General features: G+C 35.5%; 1 protein-coding gene across 1 annotated transcript in view; it reads right to left on the reverse strand.

Moving 5' to 3' along the window:
* Window positions 1–1,030: 1,030 nt before the first annotated feature.
* LOC140440981 (muscle segmentation homeobox-like) overlaps window positions 1,031–19,661 on the reverse strand; it is a 173,728-nt gene continuing 155,097 nt past the window's right edge. The window contains exons 2-3 of the mRNA XM_072531342.1: window positions 18,663–18,850; window positions 1,031–18,443 (exon numbers count right to left, since the gene is read on the reverse strand). Of these exons, the coding sequence (XP_072387443.1) occupies window positions 18,168–18,443; window positions 18,663–18,850 (464 nt within the window). The 3' untranslated portion in view covers window positions 1,031–18,167. The remainder of the gene's footprint in view (window positions 18,444–18,662; window positions 18,851–19,661) is intronic.

Below are 19,661 nucleotides of genomic sequence, written 5' to 3' on the forward strand. Positions count from 1 at the left end.
TTGATGTCTTTTCCATCTAAACCGACTTCTTTCAAACGTTCTAATAGTAGGTCGTTTTTTACTCTAGCAAATGCTTTTTCGAAGTCTATAAAGCATATAAATATATCTTTCTATTGGTCGTAGCATTTTTGGGCGAGAACTAGTAACAGGGCTTCTCTCTCGTTCTCTTCTTCTCTCGTTCCCATGCCGGCTCTGAATCCAAACTGATCGTCTCCGATATTTGTTTCGCACTTTCTATAGATACGATTATGTACGATTTTTAGTAGGACTTTTACTGCATGACTCATAAAGCTTATCAGACGGAACTCATTGCAGTGTTGTGGGTTTGGCTTTTTTGACTCCACCCAATCTTGGGGTATTTTGCCTGTATCATAAATGCGATTGAATAAAAGGACAAATATTTCGATATTTTCTTCGCTGATTAATTTTAACGTTTCTGGGTATATTCCGTCTGGACCTGGGCTTGCCGTCTTTACTACTCTATTTGTTGTCATTTGGCTTATATAGTCGTTCCATTCTACTCTTCTATTTCTTATCCAGTTCTTGATGTTCTCCACCTTGCATCTACGTCGTATATCAGTACTTCTAGCTCTGTTCCATAGTGTCTTACCATCAAATTTTCAAGTGTTTTCATCTCTGCCCTTTCTAATATCCTTTTTGTCCTTTCTGTGTCAGGTCTTGTTTCTGCCGCATATTCATTATTGGTCTAATGACATTTTTGTAAATTCTGCCTTTCGTGTCTTTCCTGATATTTTTATTTTTCCTAATTGTTTCATTTAGGCAACCTGCGGCCCTCGTTGCTCTATTCACTTGACCTTCCACTTCAGTTTCGAGCTTTCTGAAGCTAGATAATGTGATGCCTAGATATTTAAACTTCTTCACTTGTTCTAACCTAACTCATATTCGGCGTTTTTCTTTTTATAACTTCAATGTTATTCTCAATTGACAGTTATCAGTCTTTCCTGGCATATTCTTTAGTAATTACACTGTATATAAAACATAAGAGGATCAAAAAATTAAACAAGACAACTAAGATACTCGATAATTTTTATTATTTAAATACATTTATCATTAAATATCACTAACGAAAAATGACCTATCACTGTCTACTTGATATTCTAATCCTCGTGTGCGTACATTTTTTACAATAACTAAAATAACATTTAAATAATTTACACATTTACATTGTATATACAGAGATATTTGTACAAAATATTTACAAAGTTATCCAAATCGAACAATTTTGTCCAATGGGACAATTTTGTTGATAAATGCTATTCAAGTAGTCATAGTCTAAGGATATATTAATATCTTATTGGCAAAATATCGTAAACGACGTATAAATGGGTCTTTATATATTGAAGATTTAACTTAACTTTAAGATTTTGTCTTTAAAATTCTGTTAATAAATATTTAAATTTTTTGAAAATTGTTTAAATTTCGTAGAAACTGTAGTTTTTTTTTTAATTTTTATCCTCTTTAATATTGCCTTTATAAAGGCTCGATTTTAATATTGCCTTTATAAAGGCAATATGAAAATGAAGACACGCCAGCGTGTCCCCCTTTCTTAGACCATTATTAATGTCAAAGAACGTCGAGTTTTCTCTGTCAATTCTAGCGCATGAGTTTACGTTTTGCATTGACATTGTTAGTTGGGTCAACTTAACTAACTTAGGTGGGATCTCAAAGTCTATCATTGCACTATATAATGCAGTTTTTGTCACACTGTCATAGGCTGCTTTGAAGTTGACGAAGAGATGGTGTGTATCTATGCTATATTCTAGTGACTTTTCTTGAATCTGCCTATGTGCTTGAATTTGATGTGTAGTTGACTTTCCAGCAGTAAATCTGCATTAATATTGACAAACAATATCCTTTGTAAAATGTCTTTTATGCCGAAGATTTTATACGCAGATACAAACAGAGTAATATCTCTATAGTTCTTACACTCCAGTTGATTACCCTTTTTATGAAACGGACATATTATTCCTTTTAACCAATCTTCTGGTACCAATTTATTCTGCTATATAAGTACTATTAGTACTGCAAAAAGTTGATCCCCACCTTTTTTATACATTTCCGAACAGATTTCATCGATTCCTGGGACTTTATTGTCTTTAAGTTTTAGGATGGCATTTGACACTTCTCTTGTTGGGTCTTCACTGTGTAGTTGACGTTTTAGATTTTGTTGACTGTATATGTTGTAACCTCCTTCAATATCGTTTGTATTTAGATGTTTGCTGAAATGTTGTGCCCAACTGTTAAGAACTGAGTTTTTATCATGTAAAATTTCACCGTTAGTGTCTTTACAAAATTTTAATCGTGGTTTAAATTCTTGACGGCTATTATTTAAGCATTAAATTTGTAGTATTTTCTCGTCTGTAATAATGGGAATAAGTCCTGGTGCAATTTTTCGTTCACATGAAATTCATCAGTCTCTTTAAGTCGAAAAAGACGAAACATAAGTCAACTATGACTGCTTGTGAAAAATGGTTTCCAACCAGATGGTCCACCAAAAAATATGTTTTCCCAACAAGTGTAAGTCACTTTGAGTAATTACGTCTCTCATACAACAAACAACCTTGCCAATTAAATAACTCTGATACGATTCCTGGTAGGTAATTGGTCGAAGATAAAGGATTAATTTTAATTTTAGGAATGAACTCATATCACGCGTTACAAAATTAATTACAGTAATAAATGTGTTTGTTTTCTTTTAATTTTCGAGACAAATTAATTTTCCTTATCAGGCGGTTAATAAATTACTCCGAAGAGGTTATCGTGGATTTAAATTGAGGTCGTTGGTAATCTCTCGTTTCAAATGGAATGGGAATATGTTAAGATGTTGGCTCGATTTTCTATCGACAAACTAATTGGTTATGGATCGAGAACTGTCACTCAAAAGGGTTGAAAATGGATAAAAAAATCTAACATATCGAATATATTTAGCCTTTTTTATCATCGTATAGGGAGGTGCAATATTTTGGTTTTGGAAGATGGCGTGAATATGGCAAAGATTAATGCCATTTTTGTTAGGCTATACTATTAGTTTAAAAACTATCTGTTAGCAGAAGAGAGACGAGTCAAATCCAAATATGTCAATGTGGATCGTGCAATTATCTATACTTTTGCCAACAAATATTTAATATGAGAGTTGGATGATTTTTAAAGCATTTTCCATGTATCTTCATCGTTAGTCATCGCCTAAGGCCTAAAGCTTTAAGGTGTTTAAGAGATGAAGAATAATTATCTTTAATCGTGCTATTCAAAGATTTTTCAGTTAAGTTTTAGTTAAATATCTTTTATAAAATGTATATAATTAAAAAGAGCCTTTTGGGCTCCAACACAACAAAACGTTTTCGGACTGCCAAGTCCATCATCAATGCATTTATCTGGTGTACATGAGTCAAGAGTCTTTTTATTATAGGGTAGTTGGGGGTATACAAAAACACGTAGTTTCGTTATCTCCTGCCGTCTTCAGAAATTTTAACAGTAACAGTAGTACGCAAGTGCGTATTTTGGCACCAAAAGTAAAATGTACAAAACCTTAAATAAAAGAGAAAGTAGGCGTTTAAAAGAAACCAATTCATTATTGAGAAATACCAAATGTAAAATACAAAACGTTAATCTAAAAGAAAACTGTATTTTGCGAGGTCGTCACGAGATCCTACTGAATTTGGAAATCTGAAAGAGTTGGTTTTTATTGGCTTTGAAAGCTTTAAAACTATATCGTCCTTTCGAAAAAAGGCATATTCCGTTGTCTCACGAAAACAAAATGTTATGGACAGTTGCTTAAAAAATACGCCTTTATAACCGTCATCATTTACTTCGTAGACTTGGGCGACAAATAATCTGCATGATTTTTTTCCACAAACCTTCACTACGACAAAGTCATCAAGTAAAATATTTGGTACAACATCAATGTCTTGCTCTTGTCAAAAATTAATGTCGCAAGAATCAATGCTGTATAGGGATATCTGTAGTAGCAGTTTTTGCAAATGCTGTGAAAAAGAGACCAGCCACATGGTAAAGAAAAAGAACTTGTCATGGATGGAAACTGGTCCAGCTGTTTGAAAAATTATCGATTGGGTGGCTGGCTCTAATAGCTGCTATGTGGTGGCAGACTTAATAAATGGATAAAATTATCTTTTACAAATGTTACTTCTTAAAGACTTATGTGCAATATATGATTATCTAGAATCAGAAGAACGGGGTTCTCCTCTGTTGGACTTGTATGTTTTTTAAAATGCTCCAGGTACTTGATAAACAAGGGAGTGTTCATGTAACCACTATCAGTAAGAGACATGTCGCAGGCAGTAAGCCCGTCTTTGATTAATCCATTTTCGAGCAAATAGGAACAATGGAGGGACATGGTGACCAGTTGCACTCATACAGCAAACAGCCGTAATTATTATTGTTTGTCCTTGTTCGGCAGCTACATCTTTTGCTACATCTCTCTTTCCAACTGGGGCAACATGTTTGCGCAGATGGTTTGGGAATAGTCGGTTCTTTTTCATAACAGATCTAGTAAAGTCCCGACCAGCTAACTGATTTACAGGTGAAAATGGATGCTCAATACGGTTTCTTACAGAATAAGAGTAAATTAAAAAACACAATGACTTTAGCGTACTTCCATAAAATAGTTTGTCACGTTCTTTGCAATGCTGAACTAATTCATTTTCTTGGATCTTGATTAGAACTGCTTTAAATCTTAATAAAGACTGGACATCATTTCCTTTTTTCAACTTTTGCCGTAGTATCGCTTCATTAAATCCCACAGCTTTTGCTGTCTGACGTATAGAAACGCCATTATTAATAAGTTTACGAGCTTTGCACAAAATAACTTCTGTCAAAGGCTTGCGATCTGATTTTCTTTTGCAGTTTCTGAAAAACAGAAACCAAGATTCAGAGTTCCTAAAGGAAGGTGGAAAAAGCCTACAGAAAGAAATCACACAGTTGATATGTGAAGTATGAACCAAAGAGCAAATACCAAAATAGGGGAGAGGAGCCCTGCTATGCCCAATATATAAAAAAGGAAATTTAATCTGTCACTAAACATATTGTTTATTGATTTTCAACAAGCATATGACACAATAAACAAACATAAATCGATCAACACATTAAAATATTTTTACTTTTCGGATAAAGTAATACGATTAATTAAATCTCTTCTTAAAGGAATCAAAAGTAAAGTTATCATAGAAGGTCATGTCTGTAACAGCTTCAAAATCACTAGAGGTCTACGACAAAATGACCCCCTATCTACTGTATATTTTAACCTTATAGTAAGGGAAAGCAATATTCCTAAAAATTTTTTTCCATTAGTCTCTATCTTAAGCTGCCCTGAGAGCTTCGCAGAATAAGCTTCCAGCTGAATTCCTAATTTGGGCGGACCATCTAGTTGGTGATCTCTACGAGATCTGATGAACGTCCTCTTGGTCTTCTCCCCGGAACGTTTCCAGAAACAATTAATCTCTCCAAACTATCGTCACCGCTGCGAACCACGTGACCGAAAAATTGTAGAATACGTTGCAGACATATTGTGGACAGCCTTTTTTTAATCTCAAGTTGATTTAGAATGAAAACGTCTGTCTTATGAGCAATCCAAGGTATGCGCAGCATTTTTCTCCAGCACCATATCTCAAAGGCATTAATTTTTTGGCGCCCGCGTCCGCGAAGGGTCTAAGTCTCTGCCCAGTATAGAAATATTGAGAATACAAGGGCATTCACCTTCATCACTATTCATCTTAATATTTTGAGAGATAGATCTGTCTTACCAAACTTTAATTAGGCGATTCATCGCATTTTTTGCCATACCAATACTTCTGCTTTACATTTGCCATCGTTAGTTATACTAGACCCGAGATAGACAAATTTGTCCTATATCTGGTATTCCTGTAACATGTTAGCCAGTTGAATAATGTGAAATCTGTCGACCACCATTAGTTTTGTCTTAGCTTTATTGATTTTCAGAGCAACTTTATTGCTTTCATATACAACTCTTCGCAGGAGATTAAAAATTTCTTGCTCATTTGCCGCTTTAAGTGTAGTGTCATCAGCACATCTTAAATTAGAGATTTTCGTATCAGCTACTGTTACTCCACCTGCCCATCCATCTAAAGCCACCCTTATGACATGTTTAACACAAATGTTGAATAAGTCAGGTGACAATATGTATCCTTGTCTAACACCTCTCTCGGTCTTGAATTGGTTTGATAACTTCTGATCTAGTCGTACTGTTGCTATATTGGTCTGGTACAGATTTTTAATAAATATCACTAGGTGCATTGGTGTGCCCATTTCTATTAAAATGGACCACAGATTTATCCAGCTTACACAATCAAATGCCTTTTGGTGGTCAACGAAGCTTATAATCAGAGGTACTTGAAATTCTCTAGACTTTTCAATGAGTTGTCTCAGGTTCAGGATTTGTTCCCGTGTACCTTTACCCTTTACAAACCCCGCTTGTTCCTGAGAGATTAGGTAATGTAGATAGGTTTTTATCTGTTTTTGATAATATGTAACTACATTTTACTGGCATGTATTATTAGTGACAGCGTGCGGTACTTTTCACATCTGTTTTTTTTTTGTGTAGCGGGATATAAATTGAGGTACACCAATCAGATGGCCATTTTCCTAAATTCCAAACAGCGACACAGATAGATTGGATGATATGTAATCCTTTGTAACCTAGTAACTGTAGAATTTCACCTGGTATTGAGTCAATACCTGAGGATTTATTTCTCCTTAGCCATTTAATTGCATCTTTGATTTCAGCGAGTAAGACAGTATCTTCATCTAGGGTAGTCAGAGGGCCATTTGTTTTTCTGCTGCTACCTCGTTATTTTTATATAGCTCGCCACAGTAGTTTCGCCATGTTTCCAATATTTCGTCAGTATTGGTCTTTAAATGGATACCGATATCAAATCAATTAAAGAGTTTACAAAACAATTTTATATGCTAACCGAACATTTACGTTAAACTAACCAATTTCATTGGCTGCATGGACTGTAATCCTATTGGTCAGACATATCCTGATGACTTTCGCACTTTAATTTTTGTTTGTTTTCAAAATATAAAATAAGTTCACTCATAAATCAATTAGCATAAAACCGTATCAGTGTTGTTTTGTAGAAAACCATAAAAATATATTACTACATGATTGTTTATGGCAGTAAATGTTGAAGAAATAATCATCGTTGGATTTAATTAATAATTTCATGATATAATAACATCGTGTCTCAAAGGTCACACGTTCTTCTTCAGTACTGAACTAGCCTAATTTTGAATGTTTACGAACAATTAAGGAATGTTTTTGTTTGAATGTTTTGTTTGTAAATTGGGATGAAGGCAATAAATTCTTAAAATAGATAGGCGGAATCTTTATTGACGTAAGTAAAAATTGATAAAATTTTGTGAACTGCGTCGAGAAGAATTAGCTTCATGTTGTTTCAAGCAACTAAAAAATTGGGGTTTAGAATGGAAAGATCGTCATTAATGACCTATATACTCAAATACCCAACCCGCAGCACTCGTGAAACGAAATTTTAACTTTGACACAGAGGATTGTTAAAAAAAAACATTTTCAAAAATGACAAAATCGCTACAAATGTGAGGAAAATACCAAACTAGCCATCCATGTTGTAATATTTGTTTCACCTCATAAATAACAATTCACTTCTGTAAACTGTTTTATGATATTTCAGATAGAATGGGTTGAAATTTCGGAGTAATCAAATTAAAATTTGTATTATTTCTTGATCTAGGAATAGTAAAGTGGTGTTGTATGCCAGGAACACTATTAGTTTGCCATTTTCTAAATATAGTACGCTAGTATGATGCTTTCTGATTAGCAAGCGAAACGTCTTCAATAAATAGATGAAGTAGCCACCTTCTTTGTCTTTTATTTCTCCACTTTGACCGAAAAACCCACCACTCTTCGAGTGTTCCTTAATTTCCCAGAAGATTGAATCGATATAAATCAACAGGACGAACATCGGCATTTATTTTCCTTGCCCACCTACATATTATTTAGTTCTATTAGTGCTTTCGTATCACGATGGCTAGTTCGTTATTGGCAAATCTACCATTATAGACATTAAGCAGAACAAAGAAGAGATCGAAAAGTTCGTCAGCGAAACGGAAAGCGGTCCAGGGAAGAAGAAAACCATCAAACCTCCCGAAAATCCAACGGTAGAAAGTGCGTTGTTTATGTGGTTCCTACAACAGCGGAGAAAGCATGTTTTGCCGTCTGTCTGTTTTTAGCGCATATATGTAAGGGTTGGTTGGACAACTTCAAGCAACGTCATTGATTTAGACATCTTAAAATTACTGGTGAGAAACTTTCGAGTAATGCAGAGGGCATTGAACACCTCCAAACTGCAATTGAAGAACTTGTGATTAAAAACAATTGGACTGATTAAAAGCAAATTTACAATGCAGATGAAAGTGAGTTATTTTGGCGCATCTTACCAGATAACACGTTGGTGTCATCTCAAGAAAAGAACGCTCCTGGTCAAAAAAATTATGAACGAAAGAATCACCTTTATGCCTTGTTCAAATGCTTCAGGGACTCACAAACTTCGTTTGATTTTTGTGCTAACAAGCCTGGTGCATTCAAATCTGTTGATCTTCCCGTATCGTATCGAGGGCAAAAAAGTGCATGGGTGACAAGAGATTTGTTCTTGGATTGGTTCAAAACTAAATTCGTTCCTGATGTTCGTCGTCATCTCGCACCTCTAAACCTCCCTCAGGAGGCAGTGTTGCTGCTGAACAACTGCCCTGGTCATCCATCCGCTGATGAATTTAGTAGTGAAGATGGTAAAATTTTTGCCATGTTCTTACCACTCAACACGACAGCTATGATTCAACAAATGGACCAGAATGTAACCCAGAACACAAAACTACGCTATTAAAAAGCTTTACTCTCCAACATTCTTACTGACGAGCAAAGTGGAACGGATCTGGTAGTAGCTTTGAAGAAATTTAATATCAAGAACGTCTTTTTTAATTTAGCAAATTATTGGTCAACCATTTCACAACGTTTGGTTCAACTTTCTTGGAAAAACTTGAGCCCAAACTTAATGGCTGGTGACGACCCTTTATCCAACGAAAAAGACATCATCTTAAGCCCCCTTGCCGCTCAGCTGGATTCCTTAAAGGAATCTCTCGTAGATCATGCTTATACTGCTTAAGATTCTATGCTGGTAAGGGGTTTCCCTGATTTCGGGATCATGATTATGCTAATACAAATATTTAGGCACTTTTATAAATGAAGACAACGATAGCTCAGCAGAAATCAAAATAAGAATAGAAAAAGCCAGATCCATATTCACTAAAATGAAGAGAGTGTTCTGCGGAAGAGATTTGAGCCTTGAAATGAAACTTCGCCTGATGAGATGTTACGTACTTTCTATGCTGTTCTACGGAATGGAGTCATGGACGTTGAAAAAGATTGATACCAAAAAATTAGAGGCATTTGAACTGTGGATGTATCGCAGAATCCTGAGAATATCATGGACCGAGAGAGTCACAAATGTCGAGGTCTTGAGAAGAATGAATAAAGAAAAGGAAGTCATATGTACGATCAAAAAACGAAAACTGCAATACTTGGGACAGATTACAAGAGGCGAAAGATATGAACTGCTTCGAATAATTATGCAAGGGAAAATAGCAGGAAAAAGGTCCATAGGAAGAAGGCGAAACTCCTGGCTAAAGAATCTACGAGAATGGTATAGCTGTAGCAACAACGAATTGTTTCGGTCAGCAGTTTCGAAAATACGTATAGCCCTGATGATCGCCAACCTTCGGAACGAAGATGGCACTTGAAGAAGAAGATTATGCTAAATATGTTTTTGCCTTCTCTTTACAGATTGGGGCCACTATCGGGTAATAGTTGTCTCTTTACTAGGGGTAAATTAACTCGCTGTCTGCTCGGTTTCCGGTCAAAATCGTTGATCAAAATTTGGGTTGTTTAGGGTTTGGAATATAGCTTGGAGTGTATGTTTGAATGATTCAGTCTTATCTTGGGGATTGTTTAGGATGATGCCGTTGATTTTTAGGTGACAGTTATGCTAGATTTTTTGTTTTGTTAGGAGTTTCAATTTTCTGCCGTCTCTACAGTCCAGACTAGTTGTCACATGCCTCCACTGCTGTTGTGTCCAGCTTGTTGCAGTTGTGGGATTATGTTTTGATGTGTGATCTAGGAATCTTTATTCTCTAAGTAGTCTGCACTTAACTTGAATTTAATCAAGGATATCTATCTTCAAGATAGAGTTGGAGTTTAGATATTATATTTGGATTCTAGTTTTAATAGGGTAGAAGTCTTTTAATTAGTAAATTAGCAAGATTCATCATCATCATCATCATTACCTAGTCTTTATCGTCCACTACTGGACATAGGCCTCCGACATTGTTTCTATTATGCTCGATTTTAAGCACTTTTCATCCAATTTCTTGACATTTTCTTGAGATCGTCAGTCCAACGAGTAGGGGGTCCTCCTCTACTTCTTTTGTCTAACCTCGGCCTCCAGTCAAGCAATTTTAGTTCCATTTCAGTGTGACAATTCGGGAAAGTACATCGGTAAGTCCTGTTCTTCGTCTTAAGTCTTCATTTCTAACTCGGTCACGACGCGTTATACTTTCCATTTTCCTATAGAATTGTAGAACAAATGCCGAGAAGGAAGTCAGAACCTCAAAAATATCATATTTTTTATTACAGCTGTGATTGATTTTCATTAAATATAGTAATTATTATCCTTGATGTACACCTTGCTCGGACCTTAAGGTTAATATAAATATTTTATGCCGTCTTATTTAATATTATACTATTCTTTTAAGACCAAAACACTCCTACATGCCTCTCACTAATTTTTTGATGTTTATAACCCAGTTTTTCGACTTATCGCTCGACTATTTTACTAAACATTCGAAAAAATCCTGTCAGAAACACTTTAGTTCATGTTTATAGATTATTGACCCGCTTCTAACACAATAATAGAATAAAACGACAGCAATAAATCTAATTTCTCAATTTAATTTGATCTCTTTTGCCATAAATCAAAAGATATATATTAATTCTCTCTTTAACAACAGTAATTATAAATCGAAAAATACGTTCGTAACGTCGATCATCGATAAATTTCGCTGTAAATTAATATACTGATAAAAATAATTGCCACTTAAACGAGCCCATAAAATCAAAATTATCAAATAATGAAGTACTTTACACTGTAATAAAAAGTTATTGTCACCCGTACGGTTATGTATTGAAATGTCAACATCTGACGAAATGGACATTACCAGCAAAACAAGGCATTCATAACATACAATGATATGATTTCTTTTTTATGAGTATCTGAATATCATATTTTTTTTAACTGCCTAATCTTCAACTGCTTACATCGTGGCTGATCTTATAGCAGTTTTATACAATTTTACCTTTAGTTTCCTTGGAATCTTTCTTTTACTTAAGACACCACTCACTTCCTTACACTTCAACTTCTTCTAAATGTGCCTATCTTCTAGAAATGTTGGCGACCACATTGAACCATCTTAGTCTATTCACAGTAGCTCGAAATAGATCTGTTGACGTTAGAGCAGTCTACTTCCTAAGATTAGCCAGCCAGGATATACGTCTACGTCCAGGGCCTCTCTTACCCTCAATCTTGTCTTTTAGAATCAACTGTAGAAGTCGGTATAAGTATGCCAAGTTTCTGTTTTTTATCGTGTTAATAATTTCTTTTTCTTTTCGTAGCCTCTGGAGAATAGTTATGTTACTTGTGTGGTTCCGAGGAGGAGGTTGTTAATCCTCTACCGGACGCGTCCCCAGGTGGCGGATAGGGGAATGCCTCCTAGATATGGGTGGTATCGGGGAAATGAAATACCCGACGCGGACCAAACCTGACAACAGTAGCGTCTGACCCAGAGTGGGCGGCTGCAAACAGCGTCTGACCCAGAGTGGGCGGCTGAACAATAGGTCCTCCAAAAGGGGGTTGTGGCGTTAGGCGTTAGCAACCTAGCACACTTAAAAAAATCCAAGGGCTAACGAACAATTGGCAGAAATGAAAAATTTTAAAATTAATCCCCGGGTGGCAATCCACACCTCCGAAGGAGGGAGCCCCATCGGATACGGGGGGGGGGCACTTCTGCTTTGAGTTCAACAAACCCGGCTTCGAAACTCAACCGAAGACAAAGACAGAGAAAACTAAGAATCGGCACATGGAATGTGCAGGGCTGGAGAACAAAAGCCAGTGAAGTAACATCAGAATTCGAAAAGATGAATCTCGATATCCTCGTCACAACGGAAACAAAAAAGAAAGAAAAAGGCACGGAAAGAATAGGGGAACTAATCCATTGTTGGAGCGGAGTAGAAAAGAAAGACCGCGCAAAAGCTGGAGTTGGAATTCTACTAAAGAAGAAATGGGAAAAATCTATAGACGATTGGGAACCCATAAACGAGAGAATTGCCAAACTGAAAATCAAGATGTATGGCAGAGAAATTATAATACTAGCAACATACGGTCCAACGGAAGACAGTCCAGCCAATGAGAAAGAACGATTTATCGAACAACTTCAGGAACAAATGGATAAGAAAAAACTTAAACAAGAAATAATAATAGTGGGGGATCTAAATGGAAGAGTCGGAAGAAAAGACAATGACAGAACAGTTGGTCCATTTGGAGAAGACACAATTAACGACAGCGGAGAAAGATTGGTAGAAGTAAATGATTTGAAAATTATGAACGGATTCTACAAACACAAAAATATACATAAGTACACATGGACTCAAGAGACAAGAAAACTAAGATCCATTATTGACGACATTACCATGAACCACAAAAGCTCCATCAAAGTGAAAGACATCAGAGTGAAAAGAGGGGCAGAGTGTGGAACAGATCACAAACTTGTGGTGGCATGGATGGAATTCCCCTATATCTGGACAAAACAAAAACATACATCGATTGTTACAACGGGAACGACAATAAACGAAAAGAGGCTCAAATTACATCTATTGCAGGAAGAATCAATAAAAGATTTATACAAAAGAAGACTAAACCAAAAACTAGAAGAATTCAGATATGACACGTTAGATGAAATGCATGAACACATAAAAACCTGCCTGATTTCAGCGGCCTTAGAAGCTCTTGGAGAAGACGACCAAAGGAACACCCATCAGAATATCAAATTAAGGGAAGACACATTGAAATGCATTAAAGAAAAGAAAAAACTACACATAAATTACCTAAACACCAAAAAACAGGAAGACTTAGACCTATATAGAGCGAAAAACAGAGTGGTAAAGAAAAGAGTAACAAATGAAAAGAACGAACGATGGGAACAAGCATGCACAGAGATAGAACGACATATCGGAGGAACGAGAAATTCAGAATCATGGCGAATATTAAAAGCACTTCAACGAAATAAGACAGAGAAAACCCAGAGAAAACGAGTGGCAAGAATACTACGTAGAACTACTTACAGAAAACCGTCCCCAATTTCAGGAAGAGAATATAGAACATGCAGGAAATGGGGCATACGACCAGATAGAAATAAGCCTGGCAGAAGTTAAGAGAGCAATCAAGACATTGAAGAACAAAAAAGCCAAAGGACCCGGAGGAATACCAAACGAACTAATTAAAAACGGAACGGAAAAGTTATTCCGCATGCTACATAGAATGTTCGAAAGAGGACTAAATGGAGAAGAAATACCTGCGGAATGGACACAAGCATACATCACATCCATACATAAGAAAGAAAACAGGAAAAAATGTGAAAACTAATGGAGGAATTAGTATAATATCGTCGGTAGGTAGACTTTACGGGAAAATTATTAAGGAAAAACTAAAAAATGAAATAATAGGAAAAATTGGAGAAGACCAAGCAGGGTTCACACTAGGAAAATCATGCCTAGATCATACGTACACATTAGAACAACTGATAGAGAAGAAAATGGCAAAAGGTAGACCGGTCCATCTGGCCTTTGTTGATCTAAAGAAAGCATATGACTCAATACCTAGAGTCAAATTATGGGAAGCAATGAATGATCTCGGAATCCGACAAACACTAATAAAAGCAGTTAAAGCACTATACAAAGAAAACAAAGTAGCTATTCAATGTGGAAATAAAACCTACAATCCATTTAAGATGACAAAAGGACTTCTACAAGGCTGTGCTACGTACCCTACTCTGTTTAAAATATTCTTAGAAAAGACACTCAAACCATGGAGGAGAAAGTGCGAAGGAATGGTCATACCAGTAAGAGACGAATACCTATACACCTTAAGTTTTGCCGACGATCAAGTAGTCATCGCACAAGATGAAGAAGATCTCAGCTTTATGCTCAGAAAACTAAAAGAAGAATATAAAAACAACGGAATGGAAATAAACTTAGAGAAAACCGAATACCTAACAACAGAAAACGAGGATATGAGAAACCTAGAGATAGACGAGGGAAGACAAATAAATGGAACAGATAAATTCAAGTATTTAGGAACCATAATATCGAACCAGGGAACAACAGAAGAAGATATAAACAACAGACTGAGACAAACAAGAAACTGTATAAGACAACTAAACTCAGTGTTGTGGGATAAGAACATTACGATAAAGACAAAAAAGAGAATATATAATACCCTGACAAGAAGTATCCTGACATATGGGTCCGAAACAAGAGAGATAGAGGTAGAGATAGATAGATGGACAATAAACAAGAGAGATAGAGGTAGAATAAGAGCAGTAGAAATGGAGTTCCTGAGGAGAAGCTGTAGACTTACAAAAACAGACAGAATTGAAAACGCAGAGATTAAGCGGAGAATGGGAGTGCAATCAGACATAATCGACTATATAGAGGAGAAGAGACTATCCTGGTACGGCCACGTCAGAAGAGCGGACAGAGGACGCTGGATAAACAAAATCACAGAATGGAGCCCGATTGGAAGAAGAAAGAGAGAAAGACCCCGAAGGTCATTCAGAGATGAAATCGACGAGGCTATGGAGAAAAGAACCCTGCGAGATGGAGACTGGAATGACAGGGAAAATTGGAGAAAACGGTTGAGTGAAGGAAGACAGTGAAAACTGTGGAAATCCTTAGTAGTAGTACTTGTGTGGTGTATATATGAGACCCTCAACATACGTCGGTAGCATCACATTTCAAATGCTTCCAATCGTTTTGTGGCATCTTCTGTAAGGCTCCAGCTTTCTACTCCATAGAGGAAGACATTAAATATATAACATCTAAGAATTCTTATGAGTATATAAGATAAGTTGCAGAGAATCTTCCTGAAGCTGTTAAAAGAGCTTCTGACATTTTCAATACGAGTTTTTGGTTCGTAGCTGTGATTCCAAGTATCCCTAATATTTTTTCACTCTTTCTAACGGTGTATCGCCTATTTTAATTTGGGCGTTTTTGTTGGTGTTCTTACTAATGACCATTATTTTTGTCTTCTTGCAATTTAGTTTTAGGCCGTATTTGTTAGATGTTTTAACCAAGTTATCCATCATCCTTTGAAGTCTCTGCGTACTATCTGTCAGCAATACTGTATCGTCTGCATATCTTATATTATTTATAATTTGGCCATTTACAGCAATCCCATCTTCTGATTCGTCCAAGACCTCTCTAAAGATTTTTTCAGAGCATATGTTAAATAATGCCAGTGACAACCCTGTTCAACCCAGTGCAACCCTATCTAACTCCTTTTTTTACTTTGAAAATCTCAGAGAGTTAATTTTCTAATCACGCTGTTGCTTTTTGTTGGAGATATAAGTTTGAGATCAGTCTTATATCCTTGCCATCGAGTCTTGATGTTTTTAGGATATCGATTAGTTTCCCATGTGAGACTTTATCAAATGCCGTTTCGAAATCAATGAAATATGCATCGAGGTTGACATCACTGGCTCTTTGTATTAGAACTTGCAAACTAAAAAGTGCTTCCCTCGTTCCGAGTTCTGCTCTGACAACACTTCAACTATCCCACCCCAACTCTACTGCATTCATCTCCATCTATTTCTCCATTAATTGATCTTCTTCTTCTTGTGCCACTCCTATCAGAGATTGAAAATCATCAAGGCTATCCTGACCTTGTATACAGCTGACCTAAAGAGTTCATTAGTGGTACAGCCAAACCACTCTCTCAAATTACGCAGCCATGACATTCTTCTACAACCTGGATTCCGTTTTTCTTCTATTTTTCCTTGCATTATATTTTGAAGTAATGCGTATTTATGTCATCTCATCAGGTGACCCAAATATTCGAGTTTTCTTCGTTTGATCGTTGACAAAATTTCTGGGTCTTTTTCTATCCTTCGCATTACTTCAAAGTTTGTAACTCTTTCAACCCAACTTATCTTCAGCATTCGACGGTAGCACCACATCTCGAAACTTTCAATATTTTTTATATTGTTCTGCTTGAGAGTCCAGGCCTCTACACCGTATAATAGCGTGTTAAATACGTAGCCCGTTAGCATTCTTAATCGGAGAGGGATGCTTATATCTCTGTTGCAGAAGAATTTCCTCATCTTTATGAAAGTGGCCATGACAATTTCGATACGTCTTTTTATTTCATTGTTTTGGTCTCCAGTTTCGTTTATTGAAGTACCCAAGTATTTGTAACTTGAAACTGATACAACTGAAATAATTGATACCGATCCTTAATACTTTTGTCTTCTGCATTCGCCGCTAATAATCATTATGATGAATGTGGCTATTTTTTTCTAATCAAAAAAGTCAAATCCACGCTTTTGTAATGTCTATTATATTCACCCATTATCTTTAGAATTAGGCTGTAAAAAAACATGGAATAATAAGATGATTGCATAAAGGGTTAAGATTTAGCGCAATTCCACCCCTTTTCCAACTTCCCCATAAACGTAAATTTGTAAATGTAAATTTTTTATATTTTTTAGATGGGATGCGATAAATTTAACAATTTCAAAAAATTCGCATGCATAGTTGGGGCTTTTAAAAAACTTGAGTTTAGTATACATAACCTTAAAATGCATTTTTTTTTTTCGAAAAAACGTATAACTTTTTCTTGGAGGTGGTTGCAGGTCCAATTTTTATTTTTTTATTTTGTGTATTTGATTAAAAACTATGTACTGATTTTTTTCAGATTTTTCCTTATAGTGCTCCATTTTTTAAAATCCGATAAAGTGGTTTTTAGGGGTTTTGAGGGATTTTCTCCATTACTAGCGACATATGCAGATGCTCTGATGATACCTAATGAGCTTGAAATACGTATAAGCGGCTGCCGGATGCCCTGCGTTGAAATTAAATCTAATACCGTCTTTCTGTTTAAATTTTTTACTCAGTTTTGAGTACGAGAAACTAAATTCACAAAGAATTTTTGCCGTGATGAATGGCATGTGGAATGCAAAGTATTAATTCCCTTGTCGAGTAGTTTATCAAAATGAACATAGGGTAATTCTACGCCTACTAAAGTTTTAAACTAGCAGTATCAAAAAAATTTAAAAAATTATTTTCATAAGTAAAAACTATTTTGCAAAGTTACTACTAAATGTGTTAAATTTTTAAAAAATTCGAATAACTTTTATTTATTACTCATAGACGAAATATTTTTTCATTTTTAACAAGCTGACAGTTTTATACGAATTTAAACAAAAAACAAAGTTATTCTAGAACGATTAGGTAAAAAGTAGGGATAGCTTAGACAACATTGTCCGTGAGTGTTAAAAATGAAGCTGAAATGAAGATCAGTTGGATCATGATAAGAGGGAACTAAAAATTCAAGCGTTCAAAAATATTAATGAAATTCAACATTTTTGAACGCTTGAATTCAAGTTTCTTTATCTTCTGTTATACTTGATCGATCTGGATCTTCTGAAAATACAATTGTTCTTGTATTTAACATTAATACCTTAAAATGGAGGTTCCCATTTGACGTCACGAGATAGGGTGTATAATTACACATAGTTTTATGTATCGTGGCCACATCCTGTATATATTAATAATTATTACCTGCATGTAATACTCAAATATCACTTTTATAAAATTTTTAAATGTAACACTTTTCCTTTCATCTATTTAACAATCTGAGACAAATGGCGTGAAATCCATTAAATCGCGAACACTAACTACCTAGACGATACAAAAATGCTTTGTACATCGAAACCTTCATAGAGCTCGTACCCCGAAAACTCTGATGCATTTATTAGTTAATATGCGGGCTGGGAGACCTGATGCTGCTCTGCGGGGACGCCATGTGGGGCGGCGGTGGTTGGGGGATGAGTCCTAGGGGCGCCATGGGCGGCCTGGCCCCCAGAAGCGAAGCCAGAGGGTGCGTCGCTGGCGAGAAGTAGCCCTGGAGCGCTGGATGGGGGTACAGCGCGTGATGATGACGGGACAGCGACGCCATTTTCAGTTTTTCCAGTTCAGCTTCTTGAAGACGTTTAGCTTTCGCTCGGCGGTTTTGAAACCAAATTTTTACCTGTAAATAAATGGACGAACAGTCAATACTCATCCGCTATCGACAATTGCAAGATTAAGTAAACAGTAATTGTTACAATAGAAATAAAAAAAATCTATCTAAAAGTATGAATCTCATTTTAATCCTTTAACGGATGATAATTTCGTGATAAATTTTTATACCTCTTAAATGTAACCCTTTTAATCACGCTAAAGGCTATGGCTATAGCAATTTACTTACTTGTGTTTCCGTCAACCGTAAGGAACTTGAAAACTCTGCTCTTTCTGCTATACTAAGGTACTGCTTATCACGAAATTTCTTCTCCAACGCCAGTAACTGTTGCGTCGTAAAAGGCGTTCTGGGTTTCCTATTTGGTTTGTGTTTCCTTAAATTGCATTTCAGCTTGGGAGGTTCTCCATTTGAGTCCACTGCAACAAAAAGAATGATATGAAATCATATATCAAAAATTGAAAATAAAAAATCTATCTATATAAAAGGCTATGATGACAAGTCACACCGTTTGTCCAGTCAACTAAAGACGCCATCTAGGAAAGAAATCCGAACTACCACCATTTGACATTTCAATCATATTTTGTTCTTGAATGAATAATTAATTTTAATAATATTTTTAGGGTAAAAAATAATTTAAAGCTTTATGTTAGTTTAGATTTCAAATTCTAGCGTCACCTAGGAAAAAAAAATCTGAACAGATAAACTGACAGTTAAAATAAATTAAAATTATCTGACATAAAATATAAAATATTTATTTTCCAAATAAAGTACTGAATAAAAAGTTATCTGGAAAATAAATTGTGTTTATTGTAGTTCGTTATTATGTTGTAGGTTATCGGGAATCAAAACTATAACCTAAATATTGTTGTTTAGTGTAGGTTAGAGACATGGATATTAACAGATTTAATGAAATTTGAGAGTATGATCAGTATGATGTTTGATATTTATAAACTTTATGCAAGAATATAATATTTGATGCAGAATTGAACATTTTAATTTTTATAATAATAAAGACTTTTTTAAAAGGTTAAGATTAAGTAAACCGACAGTGATCTCTATTCTGAGAAAATATTGTAAGTAGTTGTTAATAAATGATTATAAAAGTAGGTGTATACATATTTTCATTAACTTAGTTTAGAGATTCAATATTTTCATAATCTTCATAATTACCAAATGAATTAATTAAACTTTTTCAAGAGATATTAGTACTATTGATTCAATAATAGT

This window comes from Diabrotica undecimpunctata, chromosome 5, assembly GCF_040954645.1.
Source record: "Diabrotica undecimpunctata isolate CICGRU chromosome 5, icDiaUnde3, whole genome shotgun sequence".
Lineage (NCBI taxonomy): Eukaryota > Metazoa > Arthropoda > Insecta > Coleoptera > Chrysomelidae > Diabrotica > Diabrotica undecimpunctata.